Source organism: Xenopus tropicalis, chromosome 9 (assembly GCF_000004195.4).
Source record: "Xenopus tropicalis strain Nigerian chromosome 9, UCB_Xtro_10.0, whole genome shotgun sequence".
Taxonomy (NCBI): domain Eukaryota; kingdom Metazoa; phylum Chordata; class Amphibia; order Anura; family Pipidae; genus Xenopus; species Xenopus tropicalis.
Window position 1 is genome coordinate 66743712 of NC_030685.2, and position 14773 is coordinate 66758484.

General features: G+C 39.0%; 1 protein-coding gene across 1 annotated transcript in view; it reads left to right on the plus strand.

Annotated features, from left to right (window-relative positions):
- LOC100497531 (dynein heavy chain 11, axonemal) overlaps positions 1–14773 on the plus strand; it is a 187259-nt gene that overhangs the window by 86436 nt on the left and 86050 nt on the right. The window contains exons 43-46 of the mRNA XM_031893873.1: positions 396–527; positions 1442–1615; positions 14012–14216; positions 14569–14734. Coding sequence (XP_031749733.1) covers positions 396–527; positions 1442–1615; positions 14012–14216; positions 14569–14734 — 677 coding nt within the window. The remainder of the gene's footprint in view (positions 1–395; positions 528–1441; positions 1616–14011; positions 14217–14568; positions 14735–14773) is intronic.

Consider the following 14773-nt stretch of genomic DNA (forward strand, 5'->3'; position numbering starts at 1 on the left):
GGCTTTAGGGAGACAGGGAGTAGTGAAATGCCAACAGGTAAACACAAACTAAAGCCCTTGGTATGAAAGTGTTGGCTAGAAGTACGTATGCTGCAAACCCAATGAGCTCACACTTTTAAAACAATTGTTAGCAAGAGGCACCCACCGGCCAGCTTCATAACGGGTTTAGTATCTACATATTTGTGGTTTTACACCACTAAGGGAGATTTTCCACAATTTGTGTGGATCCAATCCATAATCATTGCCAAAAAGTCTCCTTTTTTATTCTAGACAAGTGTACATGAGTCTATTTGGAATTAATACTCTAGAAAACCCTATATTGCTGCAAATGAAAAAGTGATTGAAATGGGTATCTGATTCATTTATGAAAAGAAAACCTTTTCTTCCTCCTGTAGACACTGTGTTCCCTGCTGGATTGTCTGCTGACTCCTGATAACACACCTCCCGATTCCCCTCGAGAATTATATGAAATTTATTTTGTCTTTGCCTGTGTCTGGTCATTTGGTGGTGCTCTCTTTCAGGATCAGGTAAGAAATGTAATCTTTGTATGGATGATATGATATGGAAGGAATATTATGGTTAATGGTCAGAGCCACCATTAGCTGGGGACAGAAAGGAATTCTGTAGGGGGCCTGGTGGATCTTGGGTCTGGAGGGACAAGACAGCATCACATTTGTGGCCACTGGGGCCCTGGGCTGAAAAGGCAATATCTAAGCCCTGTCAATAGAGGAAATAGGCCATTTAAATGATATTTCTGATGGTAGCCCTGCTCATGACCCAAAGGAACTATAACGACTATACCACTACTAACTATAATCCACCCTATCCTTTAGTTTAGTAGCTTCCTATGTGCCATAAACTAGAGGAAGCAATGGCTTGAAGGTTACATCATTGAAGACTTCCATTCAATTCCTGATAATTTTGTACTGTGTCTACAATGCTGCTTATAATTCTATAATTTACTGCCTGACATAAGACTCGTCAGTTTCCTCACATTAGACACCCAGCTTTAGTGCATCTGTATTTCTGTTATATGAATTATGATTGGCCAATATAAACCTACCCCGCTGTAGCCCCAACATATGAAGGCTCCACTACAACTAACAAATGTGTACAGACAATTAATCACCTGTGAAAAAATGACTTAATCCATTTGATCCACCTAGTCCTAATCTTCATATGTGATATGCAAAACTAGATCTTTTGGCTATTAAAGTTAATATGGGGGAGTAGTATAAGTGACCTTATGGAAAAGCATGCTTGGTTTCTGCTGGGGAATCCTAGAAAACCATGGAAAGGTTTCTTAGGTAAAATTGCAATAAATTTAGCTTTGTGGATCAAAAATAAACAAATAAAACAAATCAAATGAAACCCTGACTGATATTTCAGGGGTTTGTGATTTCATTAAAATACGTTATCTTTCAACACTGGTTTGTTGCAGCTTATTGATTACCGCCTGGAGTTTAGTAAATGGTGGAACAAAGAAATGAGAACCATTAAGTTTCCTTCACATGGTACAGTCTTTGATTATTATATTGATCCTGATACCAAAAGATTCACACCTTGGGCAGAGAAAATTCCAGAGTTTGACATGGTTCCGGATAGCCCTTTACAGGTAAGGTTAATGCTCAGTTCCCACTTCTGTGACTAACATACTAGATTCCTATGGATAAAAACGACTTTTACTCAGGTTTGAGTGTGTGGGATTAAAGCTATTTTTCTTTAAAAGAATTGGGTCCGGGGAATGTAACATTTTTAGAGTAAAAATTATATAGAAATGGGAAGCCATTTTTATATTTTATCTCATCTAATAAATAACCACCTCTTTTCACTTCTTGTTTTCTAAGGGCAATGTCACAAAAGGTATATTGATCGGCACTATTTTTGCAGGGAAAATTGCAGTGATCAGAATGCCCGTAATTGCAGCTGATCGCTTCCATTTATTGACAATGGGAAGTGTGCGGTTTCTGTCCTTTGCTCATTGCCCTCAGGTTGAATGTCTTTGTTGTACAGTAAAATCTATGTTTTTGTTATCAGAATTGCTTTAAAAAAAGGTAAAACATGTATTTATTGAAAAATGCGCTGTTATATGATATAGATATCATGATCTTAGTCTGAATGAGAGTATGGAGGTTCCATAGTCCATATTTTATAGTTTCATATTCATATATACAATTCTTATATGTTATACAGGTATGGGATCTGTTATCCGGAAACCCATTATCCAGGAGGCTCTGAATTAAGGGAAGGCCATCTCCCATAGACTCCATTTTAAGCAAATAATCCAAAATTTAAAAACATATTTCCTTTTTCTCTGTAATAATAAAACAGTACCTTCTACTTGATCCCAGCTAAGATATTAAATTAATCCTTATTGGTGGCAAAACAATTCTGCTGGGTTTATTCATGTTTAAATTACTTTTTTAGTAGGACGAGACCCCTTATCCAAAAAACCCCAGGTCTGGATAACAGGTCCCATACCTGTACTTAACTTAACTGACATGCCAGCTCTCTGACCAATTGGTCCAGGGACAAAACAAATGAGCATTGTGTGATTTATCAAGCTGAGGATGGGTAATGGGGAGAGAGATCTCTGTGGCACAGTAGCCTGATGGGGCCATCCGCCTTGAGCCATATTAACATGAATAGGCACAGTAGGCACAAAACAGAAATACTTTACCTATGGAATTTGTGGGTTCTTATGTTTGCGTGTACATGTAAAGTTGACTTTAGAAAGCTTGAAAGACTGTCCCTAAACCAGGATTGTCTTTTTATTCACAGCATGTCATACACAACAAGGTTCCTACTTTGGCTACCCAACTAGGGGGCCTTTTTATTTTGGTATGTAAGCCAACATCACCAGAGATGATGCCCACAGCAACCAATCACCAATTAGATTTGAATGGCCACCTAGAAGTTAGAAAACAAAAGCAAAGATCAGATTAGTTGCTATGGGCAACATTGGTGATGGTGGCTTACACACCATAATAAATATGCCCTGGTGTTTTCTCAGTCCTTATTTCTCTCAGGCTTCTTTTTCCTATCTCTCGCACTGCCACAAAAGCCACCCTCCGCTTCCTGCCAGGGTTATTCCTTTTTTCAAACAACTTTATTATCAACTAAACAAAAGACCATTCAACTCCTTACATACACACTGTTAGAAAAGGAGCCCCAGTGCAAGCCATGGCCCTTACGGCCTATAGAATTTGTGAGGGGTAATTAACCTGTCTTTGTCTTTTGCTGCATTCTGACCCTTTATGCAGAATGCATTTCTGGTGGGCCCAAGGCAACCCTGTCCTTACCGCCAACCATGGAGATTATGTTAATCAAAATTACATTTGTACCTAAGAGTTATAAATGATAGTGCTACAGTAATTATTGTCATGTCGCTAGTATATGAGGGAGTGGGGCTGACTATTTTAGTGCCAACAATCCACCCCTATTGTAGCCAATCATTACAAGGCCCCCCAAAGTATCAGGGTCTGCTCCCAAGATAGTTGTCCCTCTGCCAAAGTGTTACTTTCCTTCTTGTCATTTCTCCACCATAACAAATGCCTAATTTTTTCATGAATAAAGAATTTTTTGATGTCCTATTGCGACACGCTTGTGGCTTACTTACCCCTCGTGTTTATTACTGTTGCGTTTCCTCTGGATTTAGAACTATTATGGAAACATACCTTCAAGGTTGCTGAGGACTGGGACTGACAGAACTATGGCTCTTTTAAGTCCCCGTCGTCTATTTAAATTTTAATGTTTCTACCATTTGTTCTTTAGTGTGAATTAACAACCCTACCAGTGTGTTGGGTTCCTGTTCTGAGATCAAGGCTTAAAAATTAATTCAATCGCTCAGATTTACAGCTCTTCTATATTTCACAAGGCAGAATCAATAATGTGACTGAAGTGAAGAAGATAAAAATTTATGGTATCTTGCAATTTAATGGTTGAAAAGATGCAATTGGAGAGATCATAAATTGTGAAGGAGTTTTATGCTTCATTGCCCCTGATTCAGTGCTTGCTGGTAGAATTTGATTTGTGACTATTCACAAGGTGTGATTAATGATGTGATCGATGCTTGCTTCAGTGCAGTAAAGCAGTTGTAATGCTCTTCATTAGAATAAATAAAATAAATTGACTGAAGCTTTATAAAAACTGTGTAACATTTAAATTCTAAAATGTCATTTTTTTTCTTGTTACAATTTAGCTTTTTTTTTTTTACAGACAGCTCCCACCTACATCTCATCATTCCTTGTCATTCTACAAGGGTATTATATACACCCCTGTGGGTTGGGGGGCTACATTTATGCTAAGCTTAGTGAAGGGGAAAGAATATGGAGTTAAATGGGTGCCGAGTAGAATCGGGCTAATAGGACATGCGGCTGCAAGGAACAGTTGATTGCTTTGTTTAACTCTTGTTGCTAAGGGTCCTCAATTTAATTATTTATTGGCATTTTATTTACATTTATTTTATCCAGATATCAGTTTTTATGTTTTCTTTATATACGTCAGAGCAGAAATAAAGCTAGGTTAGCTTGGAAAATGGAAAGATAATGGTTGGAACCTCTTAGAAACAAGGACTATTAATCAATAGTGTAACTACATCCCATTATGGAATGGGGTATTTTATGCACTCTCAAGATTAATGGGCTTAATTGCTGGGGTGTCCTCTGCCAGCCCCTATAACATACTAGCCATATCTGCTTGCTCCCCCAGACAAAATATCTCATGCAAAGGTGGTTGGTGAGCTATGCCCAACATGGCTGTAGATTGAGATTATTGTGCAGTGACAGCTTTATTTCACTTCCCAATACAGGTATAGGATCCCTTATCCAGAAACCCGGTATCCAGAAAGCTCAGAATTACGGAAAGCCCATCTCCCGTAGACTCCATTTTAGTCTAATAATTCAGAATTTTAAAACTGATTTCCTTTTTCTCTGTAGTAATACAACAGTATCTTGTAATTGATCCCAACTAAGATATAAATAATCCTTATTTGATGCAAAACAATCCTGTTGGGTCTAATTAATGTTTTATTGATTTTTTAGTAGACTTAAGTTATGGAGATCCAAATTACGGAAATACTCCTTATCCGGAATACCCTTGGTCCCAAGCATTCTGGATAACGGGTCCTATACCTGTACCAGGCACAAGAGCTGTGCTCATTAATGGGTGCAAAATTGCACCCATCAACTCAATAGACTTAGCACTTTTGCCTACCATTGGTTAAAGGGAATGCAACTTCCTAATGCCTGCTACACAGTTCCAGAACACCTTGCATCCCTTGCCTCTCCATGCTTTGTGAGTCATGGAAGATACATGGAGGGAAGGGGTGTGAGTGGACACCCAGGTCCCACCCTATTGCAGCACTGACAGATACAACTCTTTGCACATCAACCCTGGAGCAAAAAAAATAGAACCTGTGTGGTTTAGGGGCAAGTCACTGGGAACAGGTGCAGTCTGCAAGGTTTTTAAAGAATTTGGCCATTATGTCACTTCATAGATCGAACTGTTGAGAAAAAAAACTATTGGGGAACTCAAAAAAGTGGAGTTAAGAAGAATTTGACGATAAATTAGTTTTTGTTTACAAGTTTGTTTTACTAAAACGTCAAGGAGACACTGGTGGGAAACTATTAGTAAAAGCAGCAACAAAAGCACTGGCATTAAGAGCTGCAAACGGGACTAGCCCTTTAAAAAATCTTTATTGCGGAGGCAATTGCACCTCCGCAATAAAGATTTTTTAAAGGGCTAGTCCCGTTTGCAGCTCTGAGTGCCAGTGCTTTTGTTGCTACTTGGAATTTTGGGAGGGTGCCGATCCCTCCAGCAGTGTGCACAGAGCGCTAAATTGCTTTGGAGAGCTAAGGGTGTGCGAGGAAGGTCTTCTGTTCGTTTACGAGTAAACTATTAGTAAAAGTCAGGGACAAACTTAAGGTTCCAGTAGTGGGCACTGTGGGCAACACCAGCACTGCCTCTGTGTTCTGATGGGAAGGATTTTTCCTTCTTTTTATACTTGATTTATATAAACCAGACAAAAAAAAAGTCAAATGCCAAAAATTGTCCTACTTTACTTTTTATAATCTTTTCAAAATATTGCAATATCCACATTACAGGTTATTAATGGGTCAGAAAGCAGAGATTTGATTAGCTCCAAGTCTAACAGAACCTGAATAAGAAAGATTAATGGTAAGGGGCACCACACAATTGTTGCGATTACGTAGATTAGTATCTGTGTGATTCTTGAATAAGAATGATGTGGTTCTAAATAGAATGTGCAATCAGACTTCTTAGTGGTAGAAATACCCCCAGGAATCTACTAATCAGCTTCACTTAAAGGGGCAGTTCACTTTGAAATTGACTTTTAGTATGATGTATGTAGCTGTATGTTCTGCAGCTTGCCAATTTGGAAACTCAGCTGCCTTGTGGTCACTTTTTTTTAAAAATAACATTTTCTCTGCTCAGTTTTATGTCCTTTGCTGTTTCAATTCTACTGCATAAATCAATAACATATGACCATTAGTGAAAAATCTGCTGCAGGCTGTTGACATTATTGACTCTAAGTGGGGTGGACTAATGTGGGACAAGCTTTGCTTTGACTAATGTGGGAATTTATAGAGTCTAATATTTCAGTATTGTGGCTCAGAAAAGTTTTGGTAATATTGCTTGCTTTTTGATGCATGAATGTTGGCATATGTTATTGGGCTCCTTATTAACTAGAGGAAAGATAATGAAAGATGGCAAGGATTAGCCCAGCAAGAAAAAACAAGTAGCAACCCCACTGCTCCCATTTGTGGCCATGGAGAGGCCTGTGACTACAAACAGGAATGGAAGACTATAATGAACAAAGTTATGGTCATCAGAGCTGCCACCAGTGGAATCCAATCAGGGCCCATCATAATGGAGAGCTAGGAAAGATGTGGCTATTCTGAATCTCAGGTTATTCAAAAAGGGCAGTGCTTAGTTGGGTTGTGTTTGGGCAAAACAGGAAGTGGTCTGGGTAAATTGGGTGAACATTAGTACACGAGTCATCAGTCACTACTTAGTTGCCATGGCCCACTAACCAAGAGACACTGTCAGGAAAAGGACTAAAAAGCTGGACTTCCTTGAGATGGGAAGCCCTGCCACCTAAGTAGTATCCAACCCTTTTATTTACAATGGTTATCCTGATAATACATTGCTTTGTATATGAACTGCCTAAGGATCAGACTAAGCACCTTGATTGGGGTAGCCTCTCAGTTTAGGCAGGAAGGGCCCACAAGTAACAGGACAAGTATCTGTTCCAAGTAGAAATAAAAAGACTGAAGCTAGACAGAACATTATACTGGAAGAATTCCTGGACCATAAACCTTTTTTGGGTGATATCATTCTACCTGCCCAGTTTTTATCGCCACATTTCTTTAGAGAATGAAAATGTTAACATTTTCTAAGGTTATCCCAGCATTTCATGGCATACTTGTCCCTATAGTCCATGACATAGTGGCCCCAGCAATACAAGACATAAAATATGACACAGGATCCCGAACATTTAATTTTGTTCCACAGTGGCCCCAGCAATATATGTTGCGGTGGTTCCATTTTGCAGGCATTTCATAATGCACTGGTCTCACAGTTTCAAGACACAATGATTCCAGCATTTCATGAAACAGTAGACTCAGCAATATACATTATACAGTAATCCCAGCAGTTCATGACACAATCACCCAAGCGGTTGATGGCACAGTGGTCTCGAACATTAAATAGCACAGTTACCCCAGCATTCCATGATGCATTGTGGCTCCATCACTACATGACAATGGTTCCAGCATTTCCTGACAATGTCACCCCCAATATTTCATGACATAATTTTTTAAATTTAGTATCTAATCAATTAAAAGAAGATCGGCTACTTATCTTCAACACAGGCTTGTAGAACATTGAAAATGATGCCAAACATATTTATGCCTCTGTACCAAACACAATTTATAAGCAGATGAACTGGTAAAGTGACTCCTTTACAAATTCATCTGGCTGTGACACTTCACTCACTCTCCGATGATGATAGAGCACCCACCAAATCACAAGGTAATGCCAAAAAAAATTCTATTATTAGAGGATTATACCACAAGACTTAAACTGACAAAAGAGTTTCAGTGAGAAAATGAAAAGATTGTTTGTCAAGATGTTGGATTTATGTAGGCAAAACAGAGTTTACAAGAAGAGGCACTAGATGTAACAGTAATATCATTATACAGTCTTTTCTTAACATTTTGTATTGTCCTGGAGTTTTCACCGGACCCCTCAAAGACATTGCTATTGCTTTAGGAGAAAGGTTGATTGACAACACAGATGTAATAAGTGGGATTCAAACCCTTTTCCTGGTGTGAAGTCGAGAATGGGGCCCCAACCCTGAGTCTATGAGTTAAGGTGGTCATACAAGTGCTAATTTGAGTCCTTTAGACTGAATCAGCAGCTCATCTGACTGTGTATTGGGACCCCCCAAAAGCCCTACCCAACCAATATCTGGCTGAAAATTGGCCAGATGTCAATCAGGCAGATTTGATTTTTTTAGCCCTAGGGCCAAACGATCAAATTAGCCCATTATAACCTACCTTAGGAGGACATATCGGAGAAAGATCTGAATGAATCTTATAATGTATGCCCACCTTAAAACCTTGAGATACAATTTTGTTATTGCCTGAGAAGGATTTACTGCAGTGTCAACCTGGTGCAGAGTGTAGGGGGACGGCACCCCTAAGTCACAGAACTTTAAAGAAAATCACAGGTCATAGTGAAAGCAGGATTAACCTTGCATGTTCATCAAGTCTGATGAGGGGCTGTATCGCTGAAACGTCAAGTTTGGAATAAACACGGAAGGTTAATCCTGCTTGCACCATAACCTGTTGTGCCGGTGATTTTCTTTAAAGGATTTACTGCTCTCTTTTAATAAACAGGGATTCACTATCTCTTACAAGGTTACTTTCCGAACTTATGTTTTTAGTAATTAAAGCCACAGTAAAGTTACACATCTAATGGCTTTTATTTACAATATGTACAATAAGATAATTCTTATCACTTTATGAAAAATAATGAAAATAAATGCAGCATACTGAATACAATACAAAAAAAACAATGACAAAAGTCAGTAACGCTCCATGGTATGATGGTAAATTTTCTTTTTGTTTCTATTTTTGAACTTTTATCTTCTTTTATACCTGATTGCATTGTGTCCTATTAGAAAGGGCTGCATTTTGAATAAACGCTGTTCCAATGATAACCGAACCCAACCTGTGACCCCTCTGTTGGTCAGACTTGTTGCGCTGGTAAAATCCCTCTTCGATTATTTTTCTTCTAAAACTAAACTAGCAGAGGTCAGTAGGAGACATCATGCGAAACAGTTTTGTTCCATTCTGCTGAGTAGAGTGGTCTGCTCCTCATTTTGAGCCTTGTCTTATTTTAAACCTAAAGCTGGGATTTCACACAATGAGAAACCCTCTGAGTGGCTATGTACAGCTGACTAGAGATAGCAGATGGCTGCAAAGCTGCGGCAATAATGATGTTTTTAAATAGATAATACAGACAGAAAAGAAGTTAGGCATAATTAACTTGGAATAATGTTTGGTTCATTTTCTATTGTTGTGCAGAATCACAATTTTCTTCCTTTTCTTCAGGATGTGACCTCCAGCAGACAAACATGCGTTCTTCTAAAATCCCAAAGCAAAGTAGGAGGAGGAGTAGAAACGCTCACAAGCTTATATAGAGCAACGGATTATGTGCCCCCTTCTGACTGAAGTTATGTTTAGCAAATAATTGCTTAACAATTAAGAACTGAGTACAAATAGTAATGAAAGTCTGCAACACTTCACGCGCAGCAATGCCAGGTAATCGCACTGAAATACCTTTTTCCATATTTTTGTGCCATTACCCAGCATTTCTGCATGTAAAGTGCTGTCCATGTGTCGGTACCAATGGATTCTAGGAGGCAGGTATTTTCAGGTGCTTTGTTGCACACAGGGGAGGAGATTTCCCCGAACCATCTGTTATGTTTAAAGCTCCTTCAACTGTTTGAGTAAAGATGCATATAAGGAACACTAGGGGCAGTGCCAGGCCAGACTGGCCAGCTATTTCGCTCCACCCTTGTCCCCAAAGTGAGCACACATGCACACACACGCTGATGATGACACAGGCGGGTGAACATCAAGAAGTGGATTGAAGGGGGATTATCAGTGGGACTGGAAGGCCTGGACTAGGGGAAGGCAGACGAGAGATACGTGCCTAGCGCCCCCCCCAGCTTTGTGCCCTAGGCACACGCCTCTTCTGCCTACCCTTAGTTCTGGCCCTGAGTAGGAGTCATTTTCCAATACAATTGCCAGTTTTTTTTACCCACAGTTCCTTGTTTGTATTGGTCAACTGTACTATTTGTTTGTTCGGGGGCTCACAGTCCTTCCCACTACAGATAAAAAAACTGATTTATATTTCAATTAGCGCTCGCGCTCACCCAGTTAAATAGTAGGTTCGGGTGCTTATGCCCCGAACCTTTCGCTTATCACTTTTTTCTCTCTTCGTTCTGGGGAATATATGCTCATATGTAAGTTCAAAATGCAGGATGTTCACTCACCGCTTCCTTTTGGTGGCCCGGGTGCCATGCCCCAGACCCGCAGCATGGGGAGATTCAACTTCAATAGCCAGCACTAAACAGCATGCACTCGTCGGACTCCAGGACAGCGGATAAAAATTCAAAAAAGCTTTATTAAGGATAAAAACTTAACATGTGTCGTGTGACTGCACATTCATATGTACATGTATTGGTGAACTGTTTTAAGGAAAATTGGTTGCTATGGATTACTAGACCTGGGAAAAAAAATGTTCCATATATATTTTGGATATGCTGTGAAATTTTGCCTTGGGCAGTAACCCACAACAACCATTCAGTGATTAGCTTTGTCCATCCAGGTAGGTGTGGGCTGACATGGTTTAATGTACTAGGGTGAATTTTCACACCGTTGGTAAATTAGCCCCTCTATTTTTATATGCTACAATACTCAGCAGTTTGGCTTGAACTGACCAAGATAAAAACATTTTCTTCTATTTTTTTTTGTACCTGCTAAGGATTTTCAGATCAAGTTCTACTTTAAAGGAAAGACCAAGGGTCTGCACAACTCTGCCTCTGCTGTTAGATAAAAGTAATACTATAATACATATTTATACTCGTGCCCTTTTGTGAATGGTTTGAACCTGCTTTATCATGGGCATTTATCACTGGACTTTTTCATAGTCAATTTTAGGTGTAAAATGCAGGGTTCCCTTGCGTCCATGTACACCATCGTACACCACAGAAAGTACAATGTAGGGTTGTCACTTAGCCGGTATTTCACCAGGCAGTAGAATACTAGCCAAGGTCGTAATATTACAAATTTACCAACAAAGTATGATAAACTTGTAATAACTAGTCAATCCTGGCCCACCTCCCCTTTCTCCCTTGCCTAGCTCCTACACTTGCCCAATTCCCTCCTGATTTCACACTTAAAGGCACAACTCCTCCCCATTGATGTCATTACTCCACCCTTTGATGACACGGCTCCACTCATTGATGGTACATTCGTCTCCCCCATGTACCTGCTATGGCCATGAGAGTCCATGATGGCACCCCTAGGTGTATGGCCTTTTAATTACATGCAAACACATGGTAATAGAAAATAAATCCTTTTTTTGAGTAAGACCATTGCAAAGTACTTTGTGTAAGTTTATAGCAAACCACACACATAACAGGCAAGCAGTGAAACCATTTCTCAACGCTCCAGGAATATCGCTCACAAGTGACTGCCATGACAGCTCTGTCCTTTAGAAGAACATATCTGAAGCAATCAGAATCACTTCTGCCCAGGCCATCATAGACTGAGTATTCTAAATGTCATATTCCTATTTCTTCTTCATTTTTTTTTAAACAAAATAGAAAATGTATGAAATCATTTCCCTGCAATTAACTCTTTGAAAGAATACACCCTTCCGCCTTGGTATGTCTTTTAACGGCTACATTTTGTTCGTCTGCTGCTGGTCATTTTTTATCTGATATTTTTTAAATCACTCGGCATACATTAGCCCGTTGCAGAGTTTATTAGGAATTGATCATGCGTTCATGCCTTCTCCCGTTCCAAGAGTGCTTTTAAATATTAGGCCCTGCTGTAATCAAGTTGAACGTGATAATGAGAACATGCTCACATTGTTAAAGTAAATGATCCAGTGCTCTTGGAGTGCAGACACATTTGAGCTACAATTTGTGGTGCTCACAGCAGTATTGCTATAGCAATAGCTGGGGAGGGAAGTTAAATGCTATATTGTAGGGGGGAGTTTTGTATTGTGACCTTTTCAGATCATCCGGTTCATCGCTGTCAAGTTCCAACACAGGGTTATGGTCTAGACATAAGTTTTATGAGAACCTGCCATGCCTATATGATTGACAAAGGATACATTATATAGATAACCTTGTCAGTCTATATTTCCCAGCAAGTCAAAAACAGGAATAATTAGATTTCATACAGGCTTTTTTTTATCTGTGTCCTTGCTGTGACAGTATTCATGTTTAGATTAATATCACTTGCATTTACATCTAAGAGCAGCTCTAATAAACAGCATATTATTGGCTTGTAATAAAAATGCAGCTCACTGGGTCTGACGCTATGAGGGCTAAATGAGCTGTGCACTTTTAAGTTATGGGGGTGGTTTATTAAAATTAGGATATTCTTGATTCTATATATTTTTTTGTAACTAAACTCATTTCCATATATGGCAGTAATTTACCAAAAAAATCCGAATTCAGAAAAAAGCATGAATGAAAAAAAGTTGCAGAAAAAATGCAAAATCCACAATGTTTTCAATTTGTTGCATGAAAATCGCAACTTTTTTGATTTGTCTCACTAAAACCACGAAGCAAAGAAAGATCCTATTGTACAAGAGACATCTACCATTGACTTCTACATGATCTCCATATGTTTTAGCTGTTATTAGCATTTGGAATTGTGGTTTTGTCGCAGTTTTTTTCCGCAGCAAAATTGGCAATGACAAACCCATATTGAAACAATCGAGCAATAGAAAATGCCCCTTTAGAATGTTATAAAATGGCTCATTCTAAGCAACTTTGTAATTGGTCTTGAATTTTTTTTTAATGATTTGACCTTTTCTTCTAACTTTTTCCAGCTTTCAAATGGGGGTCACTGACCCCAGTAGCCCAAAAAACTATTGCTCTGTGAGGCTTCAATTGTATTGTTATTGTGACTTATTATTATTTACCTTTCTATTCAAGCCCTCACCTTTTTATATTCCAGTGTCTCATAATTTGGACCTTAGCAACCAAATAGCTGCTGAAATTCCAAACTCAAGAGCTGCTTTATAAAAAGCTAAATAATGAAAAAAAAAACATTTAAATACTTTGTGTGCCCTTTTCTACACTCTGACACACATCTAAACCCTGACAATGAAATAGGCTACAAATAATGTATTAATTCAGGGACCTTTGTATAATAGGCTAGTGTACAGCTGCCGTATCAGAGTGAAGCTATTTAGGTGCCGTATATAGTTCCAGATCATTGTGATTTTAATTTATGATGTTGGTGGAGCTGAACATACTCTTATATCCTGGGCTGCCCTAGGCTAGGGTGACCAGATGACTTAAAAATTCAGGAATACATCTAATAAATATCTAATGAATTTTAAAATGAACTGGTGCTTACTGGGCATGCTCAAGCTCCAAATGTTGTCCATGATATTGCCAGTGGAGCTGTGCACCATTATAGGAAATATCTCTGGATTACTCCTCCATTTGTTGTAGAACATCTTGAGCTATAGTTGAGAAGGAATCAGTTTTACATAAAAGAATTATCCTTCTGCAAGATATAGGAATAAAAGGTGAGTCTGAGTAAAGTACTGGACTTTGCACAACTTCATTTTTCTTACTATGAAGAACTGGAGTCAAAATAATCAGTGCTCCATTGAAGCAGAAACATACAAAATGAAACAAAAGCTGTTGCCTTTACACTTTTCTATTTAGACTGTGCTGGTCCACACTGCAGAAACCGTACGGGTGAGATACTTCCTGGATTTGCTGCTAGAGAAGGGGAAGCCAATTATGTTGGTTGGAAATGCAGGAGTTGGAAAAACTGTCCTTGTGACAGACAAAGTGACTAAACTTTCAGAAGATTACATGGTAGCCAAGGTTCCCTTCAACTACTACACCTCCTCTGCTATGCTCCAGCGTAAGTGAGGCCATTTTTGTAAGTAATGTTGTAGGTTATTCTCCTATTTATAGGATACACATATTTGTATTATCATTGGTGGGGCTATTTGGGGGCTGCTGACCCAGTGATCTTTCCTTAATTACAATAATTATATAACTAGTAATGTTGTTGGAAAAAAAGAATTGCTGCCAAGGTTGGCTGGAGAGCAAGGACATCCACTGCCCATTGAGTTAATCAAGACCTCTCTTGTGCTTCTGCATAGTGGTCCCCATGGGATATTTTAGTTACATAACTTTCAATGAAAAAAGGAGCCATAGCTCAATTTCTTGGAAACAAAACACTGATTTTTAATTTCTCACTTTAAACCTAGGAGTCCTGGAAAAATCATTGGAGAAAAAAGCTGGGAGAAACTATGCTCCTTCAGGCACCAAAAAACTGATCTATTTCATAGACGATCTTAACATGCCAGAAGTTGATGCTTATTGCACTGTGCAGCCACACACCTTAATCCGGCAGCATCTCGATTACAGCCATTGGTGAGTTCTTACAAATAAGAGAGGCGTCCAAAAAGCTAT